Consider the following 27209-nt stretch of genomic DNA (forward strand, 5'->3'; position numbering starts at 1 on the left):
GTTTTCTTATCTGTAAACCTGGGGTAATATGTTCAGGCGGTAGGCAGGGTGGTTGTGAGCAGAGTGACCGACACAGCAGACATCAGTAAATATTAGCTGAGTCTGATGATATCAGGTCCAGAAGTCATGTGTAACAACTGGTGGCTCAGGTTCAAGGTCCATCCTTCTGGGCTAAAGTCAGATCCATCCCAACACTGGCCACAAAGAAACTGTTAAGGGATGTTGATCCCTCCCTCTGGAAAACTTGGATAAGAAAGCACAAAGCTTAGTTCCAAACTGGCTTGGGTCTGTTAACACATTGTAGGGAACAGACTAGCACAAACTAGCTGAGTTTTTATTCGGCAACACTATTGAGAAAAATGTCTAAGGAAGAGGAGTATTAAGTATAAGACCTTATGGCTCACACCACCAGCAGGCTGCAGGCTGATTAGTACAGAGTGTGTGGAATTACACCTCCCTTGCTCTGGAATCTGTACTTCTTTTAATGCTGCCAAAAGTCATATTATCTTTTTTATCACATTAATCACACTGCTCTTTTGTCAACCAAAGCCATCCTCTCCCAAGGAAAGGTTATCACAAACGCTTCTCCATGCAAAACTTGTCTAGTTGGGCCGGGGTTGTGGCTCAGCAGTAGAGTGCTCCCCTAGCATGTGAGAAGTACTGGGTTCAATCTTCAACACCACGCAAAAATAAATAAATAAAATAAAGGTATTGTGTCCAATTACAACTAAAAAATAAATATTAAAAAAAAAAAAACCTTGTCTAGTTGTTTTTCGGACACACAAAAAAAGGAAATGATTCTAGCTAAATTTCCTGGTAGGATGCCTAATTATGTGAGCTTTCTTATGTCTTTTAGGACCTGATTCTGCATTAAATTCTGATTCTGTATTAAATTCCTTTCCTTGCTTCCTCTCATCCACAAATGACACATGGTCCAGGCTTTTAGGAGACAAAGTAGACCCCTATTCGTGGACAATCTTCCTCCAGGTGGACAGCGTCAATTCTTCAACCTGTTACTAATCACTTTAACAGTGGAAGCACCACCAAGCTCAGGGGCTCTATCTTAGCCCCAAGAGATCATGAAAAAGACCTAAAGTCTACATTTGCAAACAATCTATCATCGAAGGTATGGCAAAAAAAGAAAAAAAAGGCAATTTATCCATACAATGGAATTCCATACAAGAGTTTTAAAATGTGGTAAATCTAGCCAGTCTAAAACCTATAGTTTTATCACCTTCTTTCCATACTTGGAATTGAACCCAGGCACAATCCACCATTAAGCCACATCCCCAGTCCTATTTATTTTTTATTTTGAGACAGGGTCTCACTAAGTTGTCCAGATTGGCCTTGAACTTGTGATCTTTAATCTCCCAAATTGCTTGGGATTACAGAAATGCATCACTTCACCAGGCAACATTTTTATTTTAATACCACACACAATATGTGTTCTCTACCACCACAGACCCATAAAACTGTATGCATTTTATATCAATGCACAGAAAAAAAAAATTTGTGCATTTAGGTAATACATGCCAAACAGACTAGGATTGGGAAACTAGATAAGGTTTTTTTTTTAAAAAAAATCTATATCCTAATTTTTTCTGAGAATGAATTCATTTATTATATGACTAAAATATATTACTTTCACCGATTATACCCCATCATTCTATATATGGGATATCCATAAAAAACCTAAACTGAACAATAAATGTAGTACTTATGGTTGCTTTGAACTAAATATTGTCTTTAAGTTCTGCTCTTGTGAGAAAAGTAATTGGTACACTTGAAAATAGATATACATATATTTTCAAAAGTATTAATATATTTCTAGATGTATTTATGAAAATTTGTGTGTGTACATAAATAGATATGTAAAGGCTATATATGCACTAGATTATGATTTCTAACATATTTTAATGCACCTGTGTAGATTTCATTGAAATATCTGCAGAATTTAAAACTTTGGACTTACTGGTTTAAACAGTCCAGATAAATGATATTTTCCATGCTCTACCAGTTCAATAATAGTTTCCAAAGAGAACAAGGCTAGTTTGAAACAGCCAGTGTTTAATAAACATCAATCATTGTTTCCTCTCTGGACACTCATAAACTATCTTTTTCTTAATTTGTTAGAGAATCTTCCTTCCTTTATAAAGGAGTCTTGCTCTCCGTGACTGCTAGACAATGGATAGAAGTTTGGATGATGAGATTGGGCTCTCTCTGCCCTAAAACAAAACTCATCAGGACACAGAAGTGTATTATTAGAGAACATGGCCAAGTTGAGCAGCCAAGAAAGAGAGGCCCATTTGGACCACTCACAAATGACCGGGGCCAGGCAGCTCTGGAGGGGCCGAGGTGGGAGGGGGACATTCCAGAAGTTTACAAAGAGTGTATTTCAAAATCAAGACAGCTGTGAGTGACCTTCCAGATACTCTCGGACAGAAGATTTCCCAGGGGAAGCATGTGCACTCTCAAGGCCGTGGTGGGAATAAAACATTTGAGAAAATATGTTGTGGGTGATCTGCTGGAAACATGGGAAATGAAATCCGCAGGCTCCAGACATCTCTCTGAATAAACACGTGCCTGAGAGGTATCAATCATTTCCTGACGTTGACACTCAAGGTTCCAAATGCCCATGCACCTCAAAAGCAGCAGATGAACAAGCTTCACTACCATTGCCACTATCAGGAAACGAAGTGGGGTTTACCGGCTGGACTCAGTCACCGTCATGATCTCCTTGAGGACAAATGTTCCTGAGCTAGAAGAGTCTGGTGGGTGGTGGTACACCAGGAAGGGGAGAGGGAATTAGGGACTGGCTGCTGGCATCTGTCTCCAAGTCACTGCATCATCAATGAAGCACTCATCTGGTTGGCTTCATGTGCTCTTAGTGCTATTTAACCCCTGATGTTGTGGTTTGGATATGAGGTTCCCCCAATAAAAAAAGCTCATATTAAATAATGGAGCAATGTTCAGAGGTGAGAAGATTATATGATGAAGCTGTAAGTTAATCAGTGTACTAATCCATTTGATTTGGAAGGACTACTGCACTGGGTGATAACTATTGGCAGGTGGGGCATGGCTGGAGGAAGTAGGTCACAAGAGGCATGTCTTTAGGGTTCATGTTTGGTCCCTGAAGCGTCAATCTTTCTGATTCCTGACTGTCATAATCAGAGCAGCCTTCTTCCACCATGATGTTCTGCCTCACTTGGGCCCACAGCAATGGGATCTAACCATGAACTGAGCCTCTGAAACTAGGAGCACAACATCAACCTCTCCTCCTCTGAGTTGTTCTTGTCAGGTATCTTGGTCACTGTGATGAAAATCCAACTACCATACCTGATCTTAGGTTTTAGAAGATCAGAATTCTCCATGGGCTATTGGTTGACCTTGATTCTCACAAAACATAAAGGAGGAGAAAGTGTTGTTGATGGCTCATGGCATCCCTCTACCCCTACACACAGAGCAAGGATGTGGTTTGTTTTCATGATCAAAAGATCCTGCTGGGCCATGCCCACCTTTCTCAGGGATCTAGAAAAATCTCTCTCCTTCCCGTTGCTGAGATTTATGAAAGAAATCTGACTTAAATAAATAGGGTGAAGAATGGAGGCAGGAAGCAGAGGAAGATATTCAATGTGGTATAATGGGATGCCCATATGGGTTCTAGGCTGCCATCCATTTCTGAGTTCTTAGGCAATGACTTACAAATCTGGAAATCAATATTGAGTTAAGGGTTGACCTATAACATCCCTTCTAGCTCTAAGAAGGTAGGAGGGATAGAGATGAAGAGAAAGAGCAAGGGAGAACGGGAAAGTTCCAAAGCAGCTCTATGTAAACATGTTCTAGACCCACGATGGTCTGATTATTGTTAAGACAATTTTCCTTAATGTTTAACTAAAGGCTTCCTGGCTGTAGTTTGACCCATAACCCCTGTAACTCCTTCAACAACCATGGTGAACTCGGGGATGTCTGCTGGCATTCTTAGCCACCTCCATCTCTCCAGCCTGTCTGGGTAACACTGCAGGACCCTTCTCAATTGACTGGTCTCCCTGTTGGCATGGTCTGTTGGATTAGCCTGAGGGGATGTCACTACTGTTGATCACAGTTTTCCCTTGACCAGAAGCCTTCTGAGCTCCCAGAGTAGGAAAAAGTATGGGCCAGGCAGGATTTCTGAGACATCTTCTGGCCACTATGGGCTCTATAATTCTACCACAGTGTGCATACAAGCACCTTTAAATCCGCTTTTTTTTTTTTTTTTTTATACTGGAGATTGAACCCAGAGGTGTTTTACCATTGAGTTACACATCAGCCCTTTTTATTTTGAGAGAGGGTCTTGCTAAGTTGCTGAGGGTAGCCTCAAACTTGGGATTCTCCTGCTTCAATGTCCAGAGTTACTGGGATTACAGGTATGTGCCACCAGGCTTAGTAGACAAAGCAGACCCCTATTCATGGACACCCCACACACTTTTTAATCTTTTCTGGAATATGAAGAGAAACAAAAAGTACAGGACAACTGTAGTACTAAAAATATTTGATGCTATTTTATAAAGTATTGCAGGAGAGAAGAGACAGCAAACCAGGAGTCCTCATAGCCAGACAGGACAGGATGGACAGAGAGCTAAAACCCTCTCCAGCTCACTGGGACTCAGGGCTATTGACTCACTGGAGAGCTGATGGTCCTTCATCAAGTATTCCCAGCTTTTGAGTTCAAATGTCCTGGATAGCATGTCAGTGTTCCCTCCATCCCTGGCTTTCATGTGTAGTCAGGAGCTCTAAGGACCCATTTAAGACAAAGGCTCTGGCTTCTCCCAAGCTAAACTGTATCTTCCAAAATGTACAGAAAGCCCCATGTCCAAGGGGTCTGGCAACCTCTTACCTTCATCCCAAAGGACTGCATCCGGGTGGCCACCTCTCTCCCAATCCTGCCCAAGCCAAGAATTCCCAAGGTCTTTCCATTCAGCTCGATTCCCATGAACTGCAAAGGGCAAAAGGCAGAGAAGTTGATTCAATACTGAGTGTGGAGCTCGGGCACTGAGCCCCGGTCGGATGAGGCCAGGCCACTGCTCACCTTCTTCCGCTCCCACTTCCCATTCTTCATGGAAGCTGTCGCCTGGGGAATCTGCCTGCAAGGACAGAAACAGTTTCAGTAGGCCCACCAAGGCTCCCACCAACCCAGGAAGGAAGTACCAAGACAGACCTGCACAGCCTCCACCCTCCGATGGTCATTCTACTAGAAATAAGGGGACCCTTGGCAACTCTTGACTTAGGAATCCTGGGACCAGGAAACCTGGACCAGGATCTCACAGAGTTTCCCAGGCTGGCCTTGAACTTGTGATCCTTCTGCCTCAACCTCCCCAAGTAACTGGGATTATAGGAATATTCCATCATCTCTGGATGGGAAAAGGGTAAATTTTGGATCCTAGCAGGTTTCAAGCATGAGTAAAGAGACCTGGCTACCTGGACCCCTGGTTTAAGGATCCAAGAATCTTCAAAGGAACCTAGAACAGCTTCCTGTCTTGTTTGAGAGCTTTTTCCTTCCTGTTGATCACAGAAATTCATGAAATGCCTATTCAACAGAAGTACATCATTTTTGCCAAATGAGTACCAAACACAATAAACACAATGGGACTCATGAACATTATGTGCCACATCCAATCCGATCATTGGACTGTCCCCTCTACTCAAGTGGTTCACACCCTCCAGGATCCCTGCTGGAAGAGTAAGAGATTTGAGCATTTGGGTTTGGTTTTGTTATGAATCCACAGGTGGGCACAGGAATCTGGAGCAGGTGTGGATTCCATGCTATTACACTACATATTTATCAGGGCAGTGACAGGTAAGCCCTGGGGGATATGAGAATCAGCCAGGGCCCAGGTAGGGAAACCAAAGGGAGCTTCATGAATGAATTATGACATTTGAGATAAATTTTAAAATCTTGAGTTTAAATAAGCTAAAAAATAAGAAGCAGTACCTAGACAAAGGTGGTAGACATTCCAGGCAGCAGGGTATGGAAAACATGCAAGGATTAGAGGTTAGAGAGTCACAGCCCATGAAGGTATAGAGAGAGGCAAATGAGTAAGAAGAAAGAGAAGGAAGATCACACTATGCACACTCTCTCAATGAGCTCTTTATCCACCCCTTCCCCATGAGCACTCACTAGCACCCTTAGCAGCCATAACCTCTGTGTGCTGAGAACAGGGGTACTGAGTAGAGGACTGATGGACTCAAACGTTCTCGGCAGTCTACAGGTTGCCAGGATGAAAAGTCATCTTAAGTTTCTCTCCATCAGTTTGCTTGACGAGTCACAACAATGACCTTCTTTCTGAGAAGCCAAATGCTTACCTTGCCAGGCACATGATCATCCCACAGGTGAGCTCTGCAGCACTGAGGCTGTTTCCATTGGGGGTGCTAAAACCCAAAGAAAAGAGGGGACATTAGTAGGCCCAGAATCAGCATTCCTCTGTCCCAACCCCAGACCCCTGTCCTGGATTCTCCAATGTACTCCTGCCCCAAGCCCACGACTGGCAGGAAGGAAGCTGCCTTGTCCTGGCCTACTGTTCCTATGCAGAGGGACCTTCATCAGAGAAACGCTTGGCCCTTCTACCCAATACCTCACTTCTCCCAGGGCAGAGAAGGACTCCACGTGATTAGGAGACGTGTAAGTGGCTCAGCCCTTTCATATCTACCTGCCTACAGAAAGCACAAATCCCCTGCTGCTCCATGCCGTCAATCTTACCAAGGCTGTGTCGGTGATGGCTGAGCCAGTCTACTGAATTCACATGTCAGGCCATTGTCCAGAGACCTTCTTTAGGTTACACAACCTGGTTTTTATTAGCATTCTGGTTTGGATATGAGGTGTCCCCCAAAAGCTCCTGTGTTAATGCTGAAGGTAAGATGATTAGATCATAGGAACCATAATCTAATCAGTGGATTTTAAATTGTTTCATGAGTTAGTAACTTAAATGGATTGTTGGATGGTAACTATAGGCAGATGGGGCATAGCTGGAGGAAGTGGGTGTCTTGAGACTTGCCTTGGGGATTATATATTTTGTCTCTTCTCTGGCTCCTCTCTGCCTGCCTCTCTCTCTCTCTCTCTCTCTCTCTCTCTCTCTCTGATTCCTGGCTGCCATGAGCTAACATCTTATATCCTCTGCCATGATGCTCTGCCTCACTTCAGTCCCAGAGCAAGAGCCGACTGACAACAGACTGAAGTCTCTGAAACCATGAGCCAAAACAGACTTTTCCTCCTCTAAGTTCTTCTTGTTGGGTATTTTGGTCACAGTGATCAAAAGCTGACGAACACAATTAATCTCAAAGCTTTTTATCTTTACTTGTTTGGCAAGAATGCCTCCTCCACAGGGAGCACTGCTGACTTTGACCATTTTCCAGAAAGGAGACTAGAGGAGGAAACTTACAGAACTATTTTTCTTTTTTTAAAAGTCTTTTTTATGTTTTTTGAAAGAATTCAACACATATGGTTCACCCTCCTTCTTCCCCTACTAGTTTGGATCCTTTCATCTCTAGAAATAAAGGAGGAAAAGTCAAGAGATTCTGAAAGAGATAAAGGAACTCCCAGAGTCTGTCTTCTACAAAACTACCCACTACCCATTCTCCTCCAATGAACAGGCTGTCCAGGGAGGGGAAAGAGGTGAGGGTTGGTGCTGGCCGCCTCTGGGTCTAGGGCCAGTGTGAGTTAGCATTTAACATTTCTACCCACAGATATTGACCTCAGTGAATCCTTGGGTAAATTAACCCCTACCCTCCAGGTGGAAGGGGAGGGCAGTGGAAGGGAAAGGTCTAAAGGACAATGGATCCTTGAGGGATAAGAAAGGGCCTAAGGTCAGGGAATAGGGCTGGGGGTGGCCCTGTACACTCTCTAAAGTGCCTGAATAGATGTGGTGCAGCACTGACATGCTGACAATGAACTTTGCCCATAGCTTTCTGCAAACACCACCATAAAGGAGACTCTTCTCCTCTTGGGCCTAAGAAACTGAGGCCTAATTTCCAGAAGGGAAGGGAAGAGAAAGGATGGAGTTATTCTGTAATGCCAGATTCGTCCGGACCTCAATAGACCTCCAGGAGCTGAATCTGATGCAATCACACAAGAGTCTTTATTGCAAGCTCGAGCCTGTCTCACCACCGTTCCCGATGCAGTGGTCCCAGGGAGTGAGCCCCAGTCCTTTGTTCAGTGAGATTTTATAGGTTTTGGGGGATACTCTATGCATCACAACATCACACAAGCAAATCATTCCACACCGCGGGAAAGTCAAACAACTCTTAACACTGATTAGCACATTCACTGGCAGGAACAAGTTGGGTAGGGGTGATTGGTTAGTACAAGAGGGGGATTCCTTTGAACTGATTGGTTTAAGCCACGAGGGGAGTATGTGCTAAACTACGTGGTTTCCCAACATGTTATCAACCACCATAAACTACTAGGGGGTCATCTGGCATCCCAGGTATTTTCCCTGTCTCATGCTGATTGGTGGTTGCTAGGGGGTTACTATAGGTCCTCACCTAGCCTAACTGAGTCAGGGGCACCTGGAACTGCAGATCTCTCCTGTTATTTGTAGACAAAACAACTCAGCAGGGTATGTGCTTAGGAGTGCTCTGTGGGTTTTTCCAAGGACAAGGGTCACGCCCCCTTCCTTGGACAGGCTTTGCTCTGAGGTAGAGGCTGGTTTCTCAAGGAGTCACATCAGTTTCTCAATTCCACTAGGAAAGTTTGTGGACTGTATGAGGTTAAGTATGGCAAAGCCAACAAAAACCAGCCCTGACAACAAAACAGGCAGGTAGACCAATAGTACAGAATAGAGGACACAGAGACTAACCCACAAAACTACAATTATCTTATATTAGACAAAGGTGCCAAAAATATGCACTGGAGAAAAGATAGCACCTTCAACAAATGGTGCTGGGAAAACTGGAAATCCATATGCAACAAAATGAAATTAAGCCCCTATCTCTCACCATGCACAAAACTCAACACAAAATGGGTTAAGGACTAGGAATTAAACCAGAAACTCTACATCTAATAGAAGAAAAAGTAGGCCCTAATCTTCATCATGTGGGATTAGACCCTAACTCCTTAATAAGACTCCTATAGCATAAGAATTAAAACCAAGAATCAATAAATGGGATGGAAACAAACTAAAAAGTTTCTTCTCAGCAAAAGAAACAATCTGTGAGGTGAACAGAGAGCCTACATCTTGGGAGCAAATTTTTACCCCTCACACATCAGACAGAGCACCAATCTCTAGGGTATATAAAGAACTCAAAAAGCTAAGTACTAAAAAACCAAATAACCCAATCAACAAATGGGCTAAGGACTTTAATAGACAATTCTCAGAAGAGGATATACAATGAATCAACAAATATATGAAAAAATGTTCATCATCTCTAGCAATTAGAGAAATGCAAATCAAAACTACCCTTAGACATCATCTCACTGCAGTCAGAATGGCAGCTATTATGAAGACAAACAACAAGTGTTGGCAAGGATGTGGGGGAAAAGGTACACTCATACATTGCTGGTGGGACTGCAAATTAGTGCAGCCAATATGGAAAGCAGTATGGAGATTCCTTGGAAATCTGGGAATGGAACCACCATTTGCCCCAGCTATTCCTCTTCTCCGTTTATACCCCAAAGACTTAAAATCAGCATGCTACAGGAACACAGCCACATCAGTGTTTTTGGCAGCACAATTCATAATAGCTAAACTGTGGAAACAACCTAGATGCCCTTCAGTGGATGAAAGGATAAAAAAAAAAAATGTGGCATATATACACAATGGAATTTTATTCAGCAATAAAAGAGAATAAAATCATGGCATTTGCAAGTAAATAGATAGCGTTGGAGAAGATAATGCTAAGTGAAGTTAGCCAATCCTCAAAAAACAAATGCTGAATGTTTTCTCTGATATAAGGAGGCTGACTCAGTGGGGTAGGGAGGGGGAGCATGGGAGGAATGGGTGAATTCTAGATAGAGCAGAGAGGTGAGAGGGAAAAGGAGAGGGCAGAGGATTAGTAAGGATGGTGGATTATGACAGACATCATCATCCAAAGTACATGTATGAGACACAAATTGGTGTAAACATACTTTATTTACAACCAGAGATATGAAAAATTGTACTGTACACATTTAATAAGAATTGTAATGCATTCTAAATCAATAAAAAATAAAAATAAAATAATAATAATAATAATAATAATAATAATAATAATAATAATAATTACAGCCCTGAATAGAACAATAGAAGGGGAAGGGCCAAGCAGATAAACTCACTAATGTTCTTATTTCCAAGCCAGGCTACAGATGTGCATGCAGTACACATAGGTGAGTATGTGAAACACTGAGATTACAGAGAGCCTCAACCTCACACACCTCGGAAACACTATGCTATAGGTTGTTGATGGTCCATAGGGACTCAGGGCCTGGACCAGGCATCCCTCTGGAAGCCCTTCTAACTCTGACTCAGCTTTCTCTAAATAAAGTTTTTTTTTTTTTTTTTTTAAATTTTATTCTATTCCATTCTATGGTACTGTGGATTGAACCCAGGGGTGCTTTACTACAAAGCTACATCCTCAGCCCTTTTTATTTTCTAGTTTGAGACAGGGTCTTTATAAGTTGCTAAGAGTCTCACTAAATTGCTGGGATTATAGGAGTGCACATCATACCTGGTCTCTAAGCAAAATTTCCCCCATCCCTCTGTCAGTCTCCGTACCCACCTCTCAGCCTCCATGACTTACTTCATGACAAGGATGCCCTTTCTTGTTGCAGCCTCCAGATCCACATTATCCACACCTGTGCCAGCCCTGCCAACTACCTGGAGCTTCTCAGCTGCATTGATGACATCAGCAGTGACCTTAGTGGCTGAGCGAACGATAAGGCCTTCACAGTCCTACAGAGAAGAAGAAAAAATTGGGGACACCAAGTCATTCTATAAGACCTCCTGAGGTTTCAGAGTAAGAAATGTGTTCCCAAAGCCACACAATTGGCAATGCATGTCCACTCTTAGGCAACTTAGATATCCTCACTGAAAACTACAGGGAGATATGGACCAGAAATCAGTAATTTTCCATTATAGTTAAGGAGAACTAGGCACAGTGGTGCATGCCTATAATCATAGCAACTCAGGAGACTGAGGCAAGAGGATCGCAAGTTCAAGACCAGCCTCAGCAACTTAGTGAGACCCTGCCTCAAAATAAAAAAATAACAAGAACTGGAGATGTTGCTCAGTTGGAAAGCACCCTTGGGTTCAATCCCCAGTACTGCAAAATCAAATAAATAAATAAATTTTAAAATTAAAACCCCTATCTTTCACCCAGACAAGTCCCCTGACTCCTCACCCCTAGTCTCCATCTATAAATGGAAAGGGTTTGATCCATTTTCCCCACAAGAGGTCTCAGCTGAATTCCATGAAACCTCCTTTAGAAAAGCCTTGAGAATCTGGATCCCAGCAGGGTGGTGGTGGCACATGCCTGTAACCCCAGCTACCTGGGAGGTGGTAGCAGCAGGATTGTAAATTCCAGGCTAATCGGGAACATCTTAGTCAAACAACTTAGTGAGACCCTGCCTCAAAATAAAAAATAAAATGGGCTGGTGGAGCACACCTAGGTTCAATCCCCACTACTACAAAACCACATCATTAGGCACAAGCCTAGAGTTTAGGAACACACTTGGACAGAGCAGTTAACTGCAGAGAGAGATATTTATCTTCCCTGAGGAGAGAAAAGGAATGAAGCTTATGCTGTAGCATAGAATATTTAGATCTGGAGAGCGTCTAAGCACTGTACTTGTATACTCATACAAGAGTGGTGGTAGAACTTTCTGTCTAGAGGTGGTTGCACTTACACATCCTCACTGGCTGGGGCTGTGTCTGCCAGCAGAGAGCCCCATGCAGGCAGCTTGAAAGGCACTCCAACCCCTTTTGTGTTTGTGGTTCTGAAAGAGAACCTCAAAGTAGGAGATTCCAAGAAACATTCATGAACATCTGGCCCACGCCCATTTTGCAGAGGAGAAACTGAAGCCCTAGAGAGGATTTTGTATTAACACACTTTCTGTATCTGTATTCCCTATCTCCACAGTACCAGTCTCACCAGGCTTGGGGCTGTGCTGGTAAAGTATCGACTGAGCATGTACCGAGTGTAGGCATTACACCAGGTGCTTTGCATTATTCCTATCACAACTCCAAAGAGAAGGGGCATAATCATCCTCATTTTTCAGGTGAAAAACAGGGTTTGAGAGGTAAGCTGCCCGAAGTCACTCTTACAGATTGAAAACCAGCCCTAAAAACTGGAAAGTCGTTGCTGTTGGCAAGCTCAGACTATATAAAAGCTTCAAAGGCAGCAGAATACAACAGACACTAGAATGGCAATATGTAAATCAATGGAAGTGTAACTGATGTGATTCTGCAATCTGTATACGGGGTAAAAATGGGAGTTCATAACCCACTTGAATCAAAGTGTGAAATATGATATGTCAAGAGCTATGTAATGTTTTGAACAACCAACAATAAAATAAATAAATAAATAAATAAAAGCTTCTCAAGATGATATGTCAAGAGCTTTGTAATGTTGTGAACAACCAATAAAAAAAAAAAAAAAAAAAAAAAGATGTCCAAACGATAAGGTCAGAGTCAGGGTCACGGCCAGTTATGAGTGAAATCTAAACTGTAAAATCCCTTGGAGGGATTTACTAGTAGTAAGAGCTAACATTTTTTTGAGCAAGCCCCTTACATCAGGCACTGTGCTTCACAGTAATACTGACACAGATAGTATAATGATCCCCATATTGCAGACAAGTTCACTGACACTTAAAGAATTTAGGTAACTTCTTGAAGTCACTCAGCTAGGATATAGCAGAAGCTGGAATCAAGCACTTTACCACTGAACCACATCCTCAGTACTTTTTATTTTTCTTATTTTGAGACAGGGTCTCTTTAAGTTGCTGAGGCTGGCTTTGAACTTGTGATCCTCCTGCCTCAGCCTCCTAAATCACTGGGATTAGAGGCAGGCACCACTGTGCCAGACCAAGTCCAAGTTGTTTGAGGGTCTAAGTCTAAGATCTTACAAATATAGGATTTAAAAACACCTGAACCAAGAGAGACACTGGCAGAAATATGTGGCTCCTGTGACATGGCCTCTAGGATCCCCAATAAAGGTCCCAGATCTTCTGGCTACCTACTCCTTCCAGTCAGCCTGCCCATGGGGAGCCACAGACAGCTTTGAATAGCTCTAACTACAAGAGCAAATTGAATCTGGGTTGCAGGCTGGTGCATATTAATAACCATACTAAACACCCCTAGTGAATGAATGAGCTCAGTGATTTGAGGCCCACAGAAACCCGCACCTACTGCCTTCCCCCAATTAAACACCAGAAACCCCCTCCCTTGACTGTGATAACAAGGCATGTCATCCACCTGTGACAGTGCTGAAGGATTTTCAGGAATTTTTTGAAAAGGGAGAACAAGTTGAAAGAGAGCACAAGAAACATATTTAGAAATGGATCAACAGAACCAAATAGGCACTAGACAAAAAGACCTATGAACACGTGGGAATTTAGAAAATAAAGTCAGAATTCAAATTGACAGGGATAGGAAGGACTAAACAATGTATAGAGTTAGGAAAATTCAAGAGGAAAAATATTTAAATTACTAGCTCACTTCAAATTTTTAAAACTTCAAATGAATTAAAGAATTAAAAAAAAAAAGCATTTGGGAAAAAAAAAAACATGTATAATCAGGAGAGTCATGAATTTGAGCCAGCCTTGGAAATTTAGCATGACTCTTACCTCAAAAAAGAAAAAGAAAAAAAGAGAAATGCAAATTTCAAATATGTTTTCAGCCATCATACTGGCAAAATGAAAATTGATAAAATTCTGTGTTGGCAGACATGTAGGGAAATGGGAGTGTGTCTTGTATAGTCTTTTTGGAGGGCAACTGGAACAATGAGTAAAAACAGGGTTTGCTCATTTTTAGTGTATTCCTTCAAGGCCAGTAATTACCCCTTAGGTAGCTGGTTACACACTGAGGAATTAAACCGCCTTTGGAAATGGTCAACCCAGGACCCAAGGTCAAAGTTCCACTGACAAGGTGGGGAGATGGAAGATATGAAGTAGGGATGTATCCCTTGTATCAGTTCCAGGCCTACATCCTTCCCTGAGAACTGTTCCCAATATTCTACTCAGTCATTCCCTTGGGCCTCCTTCAGTGCTTCCTCCAAAGCTGTCATCACACTCCCCAAGCTCTGAAAATCTGCTGCCCACAAGAAAAACCAACAGTAAAGGATGCAGATTCCCCAAGAATCCACCTGTTCTTGCATCACCCAAGAACAAGCAGAGAAACAGCACAATTTTTCCTTTCAAAAGCACCTCTTTGGATGGATCTCTTTATGGAATCTCTCTATCTTTTCCCAAGCCAGCCTTCTTTGACACCAACGAGCCAGAAGCACCCCCAATCCAATGGGAACTAGTGTGCATTTGGTGCTGGCCTGTCCCAAGTACCAGTTGGCCTTTGGAGACTGTATTCAGGAGACCTTGGTTCCATATTAGAATGGCACTGGTCAAAGTTATCTAGCTTCCAAGACCTCCCACAACCTCACCAGCCACCTTTTCCCTATTCATTCCATCAGTACAATTCACTGAGAGCCTGACAGCCAACCTACTTTCAAGGGAACTCTCAAAGTAACACTCCTTCCCTCCAAAATTGCTCCAGGTTGCTCACTCCTTTCTTCTACTTGTGCAAACTATGGCCCCATCCAAAGATCCAAAAGAGCTTTCTTCTCAATACACCAGCCCTCCTTTTTAACACCCCTCCCTACCATCTTGGGAATCAAGCATCTCAATGCAAATACACTCTGCTGTTTACTGCTCTTGGCTGTGGTTTCTGTATCAGAGTTGCAGCTGGAACAGGCACACCCAGGGCTTCCCTGCACATTGCCACTCCCCCTCTCCTTAGGTGGAAAACAGCAAGCCACAGATCAGTTTGATTCATGAATGTTCCAGACAAACTATGCTAAGTCAGCAGTGGAAACCAAGTCCCATTCCTCAAGTTCACACATGCTTCCTTTCCCAGGAGGGCAGACTTGATCTTGCAGGTAGTTCAGGGTTGCTCTTGCCTCTGACTTAAATCATAGGGCAAATCAATGAAGCTCTCCTGGTCTTGTTCCCCAACAATAGGGAATACAGGAATACTCTATTTTGCACTCTATGTATGATCCTGATTAACTAGGTGGTTATTTAACACATGCAAACCAAATCCCAGTGTAATGTTTATTTTTAAAAAGCTTTTGAAATGGTGGATTCTTGCATAGAAAAATTTATTCCTTCTTAATCTTTCTGAAAATTCTGAGATAAAATATAAATGTGCTTCAGTAGATTAGATGCATTACCAGTGTTCAATTTAATGGTACTGACCAGCATTGCTATTTAATGAATAGAAGAAAATATCAGAATGCATCTTATGTAGTATTATTTCATAAACTTACATATGTCTAGGTGCACACATGTGGATGAGAGTATTGAGTTAAGGTGTAATGGTGGCACATGGTCATAGTTTGAAAGTTCCTGAAACATGATAAGATTATTTAAACATTTTCCTGCATGTCTGGTTTATTTAAGACATGAGTTGCATAGATGCTTTATTTTTCTAATTTAATGTTTTCTAAATTATTTTTTTGTTTGTTTGTTCATTTGCAGTGCTGGGGATTGAACCCTGGGCTTCACATAGGCTAGGCCAGAAATCTACTCCAGAGCTACATCCCTAACTCCTTCCAAACTTTATTTTTTTTTTAAACTGAGAAACACAGTTTTAAGTTGTGATTTCATACTAAGGCACCACACCTACACATATAACTGAAACAAAGTGAATGAAATAATATCCTTGCTATCTGCATTGCTCTCTGATTATCTATTTTGTTTTTTAAAATGCTGACCCATTAAACTAACTTCATTACCCACTAATGAGCTATGATTCTGTTCAAGTCTACGATGCACTACTAGGAGAGAGAGGGGATGATTACACTTCTTGATCAGGGATGAGGGAGTGCAAATAGCGCCTGCTCAGAATACAAAGCAGTGAAGCTAAAGTAGGAAGACCAGTTCTGTCACTGGTGCTAAAGCTTGCTCCAGCATTGAAAAGATTTAAATGGCAGAGGGCAGGAGACACTCTACCAGACCCCTCTCCTTGCAGAATAAAATGTGGAAAGGAGAGCCCTTCAGGGGCTGCCCAAGAGATTAATTGGCATTCCGAACTATTTTACCAAGACAGACATGAAGGCTGAGCACTCAAACAACCCAACAATGCCCACAGTCAAGTGAGCCAACAAACACCCCTCTCTTCCTGCCAAGAATTCTCTGAGCCTTGAAAGTGTTCTCGGCTTCAGCACAGACTCCCACCCCCACCATGCAACTTCCGGACTTCATGGAAGCCCTCCCTGCTTCCTGAAGAGGCTTTCCCTTCTCAATCCTGCTTCATTAGGATATAGGATTTCTCACTTCCACTGCAAAGTTGTCAAGCCTCCAGTTGCAGCCACTGGTGCTCTGGTAGAGGTGAAGGTGAGACGCTGGTCATCTCCCAGAGCCAAGGCCACTGATACCATTTATACAAAAAAGGAGGTGACAAGTGTGAGGAGCCTACCATCCAACCAAGCACCAGTGCTTCGAGGGTCGGGTCCTGAGCCCTTGCCCACCAATTCAATCTGTGATGATCAACCTCTCTCTGCACTCTTCCCGTGGGAAAGTGAGCATCAGCTAGGCTAGGCTGCTGGGCATTCTAACTTGAAATTTGAGCACCAAGCACCATGTCACCGGATCAATTGTCTCCTGTGTGTCCTCTGTGCTCCCTAACTAGCCTACAAGCTTCTCTGCGAGTGTAGGGGATAGGAAAAACAGCTCGATGGGGTAAGGCAGATAGAGACTGGGCGGCTGGGTGGAATGTAGAGGCAGGAAACGCAGCAACTAGAGGAAAAAAAGTCCCCAAACTTGACAGGACTTTTTCAAAGAAGGTAGATAAAGATTTGGAGTCGGTTTCATTAATTATATATAACAATCGGAAGATCTGATAAGAATAAAGTTACCACGGGCGATTGGAATCAGATTCTAGTCTAGTCCGGTCACCCTTAATCAGGGATGAGGCCAAAGGTGGAGATCAACCCGCGACCACTGTGGCGGCGACCGCGTGGGCGGCCCGGGGATCTCGCCGCGCCCCCAGCCCGCCCCATTTCCTCAGGCGCTCGCAGGAGGCGGAGGAGCGGTGAAAGCTCGCGGAGGTCTTGCGTCAGACGAAAGGCGATTCGCAGCAGCAGCTCCGGGAGGGCCGCCTTCCCCTGAAGCTTCCCCAACAACCACGCGACTGGCTGGGACTCGCCAGCGCCCCCCGGCGAAGGCCGAACGCGACCAGGAGGGCCAGCACCTTGTTGGGGAAGGCCAGTAGCTGGGCTCCACTCAGGGAGGCCACTTTGGCGCCCCTCCCCTCGATGCTCCGGTGAGAAGGAGTGGAATGGGGAGGTGGCGCCTGGCAACCAGAGCCACTAGGCACTAAAGTGCAGGAGCCGCGCTGGCATCTCACGGGCCGCCGGCAGGACCAGTTGGAGCAGCCTGCGCTTTGCAGTGCTCGCGGGAGGCAAGCCAACGCGAACACGCGGCTGCAAATTGGACGGATAGTTTGCACTGTACAGCTCACAGTTCCTCCCGCTTCTCCCTCTCCCCGCTAGTTGCCAATCTCAGGAGGCCGAGAATCTGATATGCGGGGCCGGGAAGGGGGCGCGCAGGCCTGGGCTCAGTCAGCCTATTTCAGCGGAGGATGCCCCAGAGACCTCGCTTTTCTCGGATTCACCTTACCTGCAGCTCGGCTATCAGCTCCTCTTTGCTCAGGTTCTGCTTCTCCACCACCATTAACCCTCCATCTTCCAGGATCTTCCTGCAGCAAGGGTCCAGACTGTCACTGATGAGCACTTTCCGCAGATTTGCGAAGGCCATTGTGGAGCAGGCCAAAGAATCCTACACTCTCGGTGGGCAGAAGCACTTAAGCCAAGAAGCTGCAGCTCGCACTGGCTGGCTCCTGTAACTGGGCAGGATTCTTGATCTCCCGCTCCCCCTTTATCTCCCCCTCCGCCTCCTACCATCTCATTTTGATTGGACAGAAATGCTCAAACTTTCTGTGACTCCACCTCCTCAAGGTTTTGAGCCTTCTATGTCTCCGCCCACTTTATTATTCTGCCTGTGATGAATTTCTCAAGCTCAGCGGAAGATTTTGCCTACACCTGGTGAATATTAAAAGCACGATTTTCGCTGACTAGCTGATTCATATCTGAAATACACATGGAAATACACATTCTCACGGAGAAATTTTTTATCTTAACTTCTTTCTTCCTAAAAACTCATTTATTAATTCCTTAACTAGTATTATTATTTTTTTAAGGTGTAAAGTGCAAGGGGCTGTGTTAGACTTGTAGGGAGCTAAAACATCAAAAAGTTCCCTTCCTCTGGGGGCCTAACATACAAGAGTACAAACACAGACATGGAAAGTTAAATAATTAAAAGACATCTAAAACTATTTCTGAGATATCACAAAACTGTGATTAGTTCGAAATGAATGATACAATGAGAAATACTAGTTTAAAAGAGAAATACTAGTTTAAAAGAGAGCGAGGACCTGGTGCATTTAGACTAGCAAGACTTTTTGTTCAAGTTCTCTATTCTCTTCCTCCCCTACTCCTCTGATTCTGAAAAAAAAAATGAGATCAGTCTGGCCTAATTTATATATTAACCAAGGAGGCATTTGCCACCTCTAATTCCTTTATATTTAAACCCCATGGAAAGCACGCTGTTTCAATCAGCTTTTTCACTGCAGTGACTTAAAGGAAAAGTTTTATTTTGGACTCACAGTTTCAGAGATTTCAGTCCATAGAAATCCACCTCCATTCCTTTAGGCTCCAGGTGAGACTGAACAACGTGGTGGAAGAGTGTGGCAGAGGGAAGCAGCTCACATGATGATCAGTAATTAGAGAGAGACTCAGCTCACACATACAAAATATATACCCTCACAGCCTCAATGCCCACCTCCTCCAGTCATACTCTACCTACCTGCAGTTACTACTCAATTAGTCCCAATTAGGGGATAAATTCACTGATTGGGTTAAGGTTCTCATAACCTAATAATTTCACCTCTGAATGTTCTTGCCTTGTCTCATGCATGAGCTTTTGGGGAATGCATCACATCCAAACCATGACACATGACCTTCCATGCCCTATTTGGATTGTTTATATAGAGTCACCCAGGATCAAAATCAGAATCAAGGATGCTCATAATCAAATTGGAATTCAGCTTTAGAAACATACCCACTCTGGCTAACCTGTTAGCCAGAGTGGGTATGTTTATATGTTTAACCATTGAACATTGTGTGCCCTTGTTCTGAGCTAGCCACAGAATTCAAGTGCCAAGTCCTCCTGCAGAATTATCAATCCTATAAAGTAAGGAACTTTTATACTAATGATTCCTAGGTACAAATCAGATTTTAGGCACAATGTTCTCATTGAAAAGAAGATAATTTGTCAACCCTGTTTACTTGTTTGGATGATTTGGAGTTTCTGAATTCTAGCACCCACGAGTATTCCATTTCTCTGCCTCTCAGGGGGTTCCCATCATCTCCAGGAGTCTTGCAGATGAACAGTAGATATATCCCAGGAAGTTAATGGAGGGACTTGGGAAGCACCTATTTTTACCAGTTGCCTTAAATTCCCTCTGGGGCTCACCATCTTCTTCCTTTCAGTGTAGATTTAAACCCTGATATTAATCCCACCCCTTAACACCAAAACAAGGCAACCTTGCTTGGAGACCTTTCTGCACCCCAACGTGGTGATTTCTCCTTGCTCTCAAAGCACTCCAATACACCAGTTTGTAATTTTTTTTCTTTCAATGCTGGAGATATTGAACACAGGGCCTCACATGCACTAAGCAAAAGCTCTACTACTATGCTACACCCAAACCCTGCTTATAATCCTTAAGCTATACTTTAAATGTTTTTCTTTCTGAGGGAAGAGACTGTGACTATGCATCACCAATATCCCCAGTGTTAAGTCACCATACCTAGCACACAGTAGGTACTCAATAAATTAAATTTTCAATGAAATCTCTTCCAAATGTCTTCAATATGGAAAGTACTCTTAGCATAATTGGGGTGGAGATATAAAAACATGTCTCTGGTCTTTATGAAATGAGAGCCCAGAAAGAAACAAGACATGAAATGTTAGCATACATATTATACAAGACTATGTGAGGTAACTTGAAAACAATTAATTGCATTGAAATTTAAAAGAGGGAGGAAGGAACATTTCTGACTAATTTGTGGTTGTGATTATTATATACTGTCCTTTTGACCTGGACATTAATTATTACCTGTTAACTATTTTCTTAATGAATTTAGAATTGTCTTTTACTGTGTGGCTTGAGTCTGTTTGCTTATTTATTTATTTTTCTTTTGAAACAGGGTCTCATTAAGTTGCTGAGGCTGGCCTCAAACTTGTAATCCTCCCAAGTCTCTAGGATTATAGGTGTGTGCCACCACACCTAACTGGAGTCTTAAAGTCAGTGGGGCATAGAAAAGAGAGAAAATAAAGGTCAGGTGATCAGGTATGGAAGCCCTCTGGGCTGTGAATTCAGACAGTGTCCAGCAAAGTTGATTTTTGAAATCCATTCAAGGAAGTCACTCTGAGCAACCCAAGGACACAAGGACATATAAAACAATCCGACTTCAAACTGTTCGTGGCTAACTCCCTAATCCTGAGGGTTGCCCAGGAAGTAGCCAGGTAGAAAAGAAATGACACAAAGACTGGGAAATATGAGAAACTGCAAAATGCTCAGTTTCTCCACCATAGCTGTGGAGACCAGGAGGTGAGGCTGTAGAGGACCTGGAGCTGTTCGTGAATAGCCTTTACCTGAAAAGGAGTTGAAATTTGGCTGTAAAGCTAGTATAGGCCTGGAGTGTGGTGGTGCACATCTGTAGTCCCAGATCCTTGGGAGGCCTAGGCAGGAGTTTGAGGTCAACCATTTTTTTTTAAATGGGGCAACATAGCAATGCCCCATTTCAAAAAAAGATGCACATATTTTATGGTTTGCTGGGATCTTGATAGCATCTGAAGTTATTCTAATAATTTAAGTATACTTTAAGTACATAAAGAGTGTTACATACTTAATGTACATAAATAGTGATATAAAGGCATTGAGTCTTTTTTTAGGTCTAAATCACAAAGCATTTAGGTCTAAATCACAAAGGGTCTTACCTTTCATGATACCATGTTTAATGTTTTTTTTTTTTCTTTTAACTATATTTTTCCTTAATTTTTTTCTTTACCTAGAAATCAGTGGCATTCAGGAAAAATCCTTGGCATACAGAGATTTCAGTTGAGTAGCTATAATGGTCAAAGCTCCCAAACTAAGCCTCCTTTCCTAGTGTTCTGTATGATTTTAAACTTAACCTCAATTAAACTGAGTGCCTCAGTTTCCACAGCTGTTGATACAGTGACACTCACTAGACAGGGCTTTTAATGATTAGCACTATGGAAATCCTGTGGGATTCCATTATATGTGTTGAAGGGGCATGTAACTGGCTACACAACAGGTTAGTTGTCTTAAATTTGGTCTTTATGCTGGAGCTATGAAGCCCAGAGCATTATTTGAACCATGAACTGTTCACATATGTTTACGAGCTAGTATAATAGGTTAATAGGCGGAAAGAAGCTCTTTAACTGCTACTTAACTTGAGCATAATTTGAGATTAATGAGAATGAAGTGAAGTGAAAGTGAGCAATAAATTAACCGTAGTTTCTCCAGTGTCTGTGCATATCAGAAAACACCTTTCAAGAATAAAACTCAATTATTTATTCTTCAAATATAAATGAATGATATAGGAATACAGAATAATTTTTAGAAGCGATTTGATTAGATTTATGGGTTTAATTGAGCCCTGATATTGTTAATATAGAAAATATCTTCTAATGCTCTACTCCGCAGTCTACAATATCAGAAGAAATTTGATTTGGGTGCAATGGTACATGCCTGTAATCCTAGTGGCTCAGAAGGTTGAGGCAGGAGGATTATCAATTCGAAGCTAGTCTCAGCAAATTAGTGAGGCCTTAAGCAACTTATAGAGACCCTATCTCAAAAATAAAAAATAAAAGGGCTGGGGATATAGCTCAGTGGTAAAGAGCCTGTGGGTTCAATCTTCAGTACCAAAAAAAAAAAAAAAAAGTTGTGGGGAGGGTGGGGAGTTAAGTGTACCTCTTTATAATTCAATGCTGGAGATTGGGAAATTTCTCCCTCTGTTACTGTCTCCATCCGTAAGACAGGAACTTTGGCCTCCATGGAAGTATTATGAAAATAAATAGTTCTGCCCTTTTCTCTAGACCCCTCATTCCCTCCCTCCCTCCCCTGGCCCCATCCCCTTGGGAAGAGAGACTCTTCTGATTAGTGAAGTTTGGGGAAAAGGTTCTAGTGCATACCCAGGCCAGCCCCTTCTTGGCTATCTGCTTTGGAGCTGGAAGCCTACCGAAAATGTGCACTTTCCTGCTTTCTTGTGTAGTGAACCCTTCAGATCAGGCCCTACCCCATGTCCCTGGGGTTTCAGGGGCTGCAGCTAGCCAGCTTCTCTGACGGTGGCTCTGAGGATAAGACCAACAGGGTTAGTGGGGGTGAGGACAGGAGCAGGAAACTCATTTTTCTACTTGGAATTCAGTTGTGATCTCCAGACTTGCATTACAAAAAATAAAGCAGATATTTTGAGGGATAGAAAGTGTATGGAACGTCTGGATTTAAATTCTAATTTCTCAAATTACTACCAAACATGACTTTGGGTAAATTGCTTCTCTAAGAGTTTTCTTCTCTAAAATGAAATTAATAGTATGATAAAGTGAATTAATAATATGATAGTTGTTTATTTCATAAGGTTATTGTAAAGATTAGATAAAGTAAAGCATACAAAAGATTATATTTCTGAATGGGCAACGTGGCACATGTCTGTAATCCCAGGGACTCAGGAGGCTGAGACAGGAGGATCTCATGTTTGAGGACAGGCTCAGCAACTTAAAAAGACACTGAATAGCTGGGCACGGTGGCTCACAGGGTCTTGTGCGGCGGAGGCACATAAGGATTGCAAGTTCAAAGCCAGCCTCAGCTTAACAAGGCCTTAAGCAATTTAGCAAGACCCTGTTTCAAAAAAATAAAAAGGGATGAGGATGTGGTTCAGTGGTTCAGCAACCCTGGGTTTGAGCCCTGGTACCCCCCCACCCCTGAGCCAAAAAAAGAAAAGGAAGAAAGAAAGAAAGGCCCTAAGCAACTTAGAACCTGTCTCAAATAAAAACAAACAAAAGGGCTATGGGTGTAGCTCAGTGGTGAAGTGCCCCTGAGTTAAATTTCCAGTGTGAGGGGGCACAATTAGAATCAGTACTGCTTGATTGTCACTCACTCATTCATTCAATCAATCAATCAGTGTCTATTACTGACACCCTCTCATGAGCCAGGCACTCCTAAAGGTGCTGAAAATGACGTTCTGAGAAAAATCTCTGTTCTTATGTTCTTGTATTCTGATGGGACAAAAAAAAAAAAAGCAAAAAAATTGAACATGATAATCTCAGGACTTGATAAAAAAAGATGAAGAATATAAAACAGGACAATGTGCTAGATCCAGTGGAACCCACCCATAATCCTAGCAATTTTCGAGGCTGAGACCAGCTGGGGTAACTCAGCAAGACCCTGTCTCAAGCCTGGTCACAACGCTATTCAGGCCTTGGTTTAGTTCAGTGTACAGTATGGTTTTTAGCATGTGCGAGGACCTAGGTTTGGTCCCTGGCACCATAAAATAAATAAATATATATATATATATATATATATATATATATATATATATATATATATATATATATATTAGTTCAAAGAAAAAAAGGAATGTATTGACTTAGATGTCTGAGGAGATCTAGTGTGGACTGAAGTATCCTCTGGTGTCCCTGGGTAATCTGTATCTCTATTTTCCTTGGGGTTTGATTCATTTCCATAAAGGCAAAATGAGGAAAGAATGTTGCACGTTAGCAAAGAATATAAGAGTCAGCTGTATATACTAGCAGTTTAGCAATCCTAGAAGTTTGCATTAGATTTTTTCTTTCTTTCTTTCTTCTTTTTTTAATGGTGCTGGGAATTGAACCCTGGGTCTCCTGCCAGCTAGGCAAGTGTGGTTAGTTATAAGAAGGGGACTAGTATTATCCCTTTTCTTAAAAAGAGAGTTTCAGCCTGGGTGTAGTGGTGCATGCCTGTAATTCCAGCAACTCAAGAGACTTTGGCCACAAGTTCAAAGGCCAGATTCAACAACTGAAGGTGTCACTACACCCTCAGAACCTTAGAAAGATCTTGTCTCAAAATGAAAAATCCAAAGAACTAGGGATGTAGCTTATGTGTACATTAGCTTAGTGGTAGAGAACCCTGGATTCAATCACAAGTATCAAGGGTTGGGGAAAAAAAAAGATGGATCTATTAACATACACACACACAACTCCTCTTTACAGAGCTGTTTTTAATTATCCTTATGGTGATAATGATGACAATAATGATAGTAATTAGCAGGGAGGTGGATTCTTCTGGTTGACATAGGAAGTCATTTAGTAATGAAAAGGCAACTGTGACAGAAAACCTAGAACCAATCAATGAATAATGAATGAACTACCTGAGAAAGTCACCACGCTGAGAGAAAGTGAATACCTGAAAAGAGAGTTTTGGGAAATACCAATTTAAATTAAGGTAAGAAGAATACTGTTTCATCAAAATGCACCTGATGGTTAAAAAAGAAAAAAGCGGGCTGGGTGAAGTACTGTCAAACATGTGCGGGGGGGGGGGGGGGGTGGCCCTGGGTTCAATCCCCAGCACTCCAAAAACAGAAAAAAAAGAAAAGAAAAATCCTGTAACATAATCAATTATATTATTTCTTTTCTGCAGAAAGAATTCATGAATAGAAAGAGCATGTTCAAAAAGATGAGCTAAGGTGGGTCTTGCAGTAATACTCCAAGAGAAAGAGGGAAAGACTGTACATGTGCATTAGTGAGGCTGCTTTGATATGGTACAGGGACAAGTCATTACATTTTATCATAGTCCATATACAAACATCTCTTCTAATTGTATACCTGGATTTCTTTACCATTGTTCTGAGTAAGTAATTTATTTTCCAGATACCCTGATGCCTGTAAGAAGCTACCAAGTGGTCCTGTTTTCTATAGGTTGACAGCCCTGTCAATCATGCTCAGGCACCTCCATCAGGAAAATGAATAAGGAAAACAGGTATTTTATTTCATTGATTTACTTATTTTGGTGCTGGAGATTGAACACAGGAGCACCCAACCACTGAGCCACAACCCCAGTCCTAGTTTGTATTTTATTTAGAGACAGGGTCTCACTGAGTTGCTCAGTGCCTCACTTTTGCTGAGGCTGGTTTTGAACTCAAAATCCTCCTGTTTCAGCCTCTCGAGCTGCTGCGATTACAGGCATGTACCACTGCGCCCGGTGGAACAAATATTTTAGTTACTAGACAAACAATCCCTGGCATTCTGGTTTGCTCACTGATTTTTTTTATTAATTAGGATCTTGATGGTCTCTGAAACTCTGATTAATAGTAGGGCTCTTATAAAATCACATTTTTTCCTTGGGAGCCTCCTGCCCAACCCTTGAGTAGCTGGAATTACAGGTGTATGCCTCCAGGCCTGTTTATAACTTCTTTAAGTGTCTAGTTAAATTTCTAATAGTGCTGTCTTTTGAGACTTCCAAAATGAAATCTAAGGTCCTCCAATTTATTTTATTATTATTATTAGTTTATTTTTGCAGTGCTGAAGATTGAACCCAGGAATGCTCTACCCCTAAGCTACATCCCCAGCTCTTTACTATCTTTCTTTCTTTCTTTTTTTTTTTTCAGGCCAGGATGGCCTTGAGTTATGATCCTCCAGAGATGCAGGGATTACGGGAGTACACCACCATACTTGGTTTAAAATTATTTATTTATTTATTTATTTATTTATTTATTTATTTATTTATTTATTTATCTATCTATCTATCTACCTATCTATCTATCTATCTGCCTATTTGGGCCTTGTGCAAGCTTAACAAATGTTCTACCACTGGGCTACAACCCTAACTATTAACAAGCACATTTTAAATGTATTGACTAGAGGTTAGAACCAGAGTTTTTTTGCTACCTTGCAAGTTTACTAATCAGAGAACTTCCCTCAGATATCTCAAGTCTTTAATTTCAACTACCTGTGTCTTGAAACTCTATAAGAATCTGAAAAGCTACAAGCTCTCTCACCTTCTAAGCTTGCACGTAATTTAAATGATTCATGCACCTCCTGAAGCCAATTCATGACCCTTTTAGGATCCCATGAACCTTTTTATGAAAACCTGTATTTTACATGGATTAGGCATGGTGATAAAATACAAACTAGCTATAATAACAATACAAATATTTGCTGATCAATTTTAAGTGCTAGGTGAGTATAACTCAACAGATCTTTACAATATTTCTATGGGATAAGTAGCATAATTGTTCTCATTTCATTGATGGTAAATCTGAGATGCATTGTTGTATTTATTCCTACTTTGTAATTTAGAGAAGTAAAATGATTTACTGAAGGTTATATGGCAATAAGTGGATAAATTTGAGTTCATAGCCCCTTTTGTTTCTTTCTCTTTCTCTGTGCTGGGGGTGTCAGGGGAGGGGATTGTAACCAGGGCCTAAGCACATGCTAAGCAAGTGCTCTGCCACTGAGCTACATCCCAGCACTTTTTACCTTATCTTTTTTTATTTTTTATTATTTTTTATTTTTTTTAATTGTTGGTCGTTCAAAACATTACATAGTTCTTAATATATCATATTTCACAATTTGATTCAAGTGGGTTGTGAACTCCCATTTTTACCCCGTATACAGATTGCTGTATCACATCAGTTACACTTCCATTGATTTACATATTGCCATTCTAGTGTCTGATGTATTCTGCTGTCTATCCTATTCTCTACTATCCCCCCTCCCCTTCCCTCCCCTCCCCTCCCCTCTTCTCTCTCTACCCCCTCTACTGTAAATCATTTCTTCCACTTGTATTATTCTTCTCTTACCCCTCATTTCCTCTTATATGTAATTTTGTATAACCCTGAGGATCACCTTCCATTTCGATGCAATTTCCCTTCTC

The 27209-nt window shown here is 42.0% G+C and overlaps 1 protein-coding gene across 4 annotated transcripts in view; it reads right to left on the reverse strand.

Annotated features, from left to right (window-relative positions):
* PHGDH (phosphoglycerate dehydrogenase) overlaps window positions 1-27209 on the reverse strand; it is a 52401-nt gene that overhangs the window by 16645 nt on the left and 8547 nt on the right. Inside the window, exons 1-7 of one of the 4 annotated variants that reach the window (XM_081307446.1) lie at window positions 18882-18945; window positions 17837-17915; window positions 10747-10898; window positions 6340-6405; window positions 6177-6239; window positions 5066-5120; window positions 4874-4972 (exon numbers count right to left, since the gene is read on the reverse strand). In XM_081307446.1, the coding sequence (XP_081163572.1) occupies window positions 4874-4972; window positions 5066-5120; window positions 6177-6239; window positions 6340-6405; window positions 10747-10898; window positions 17837-17915; window positions 18882-18919 (552 nt within the window). In that variant the 5' untranslated portion in view covers window positions 18920-18945. Of the gene's footprint in view, window positions 1-4873; window positions 4973-5065; window positions 5121-6176; window positions 6240-6339; window positions 6406-10746; window positions 10899-17836; window positions 18775-18881; window positions 18946-27209 lie in introns of those variants that run through there. The other 3 variants (XM_081307445.1, XM_081307448.1, XM_081307447.1) reach the window with 3 other exon arrangements.

This window comes from Spermophilus citellus (genome assembly GCF_964194105.1).
Source record: "Spermophilus citellus genome assembly, chromosome: 9".
In the NCBI taxonomy this organism is placed as follows: Eukaryota; Metazoa; Chordata; class Mammalia; order Rodentia; family Sciuridae; genus Spermophilus; species Spermophilus citellus.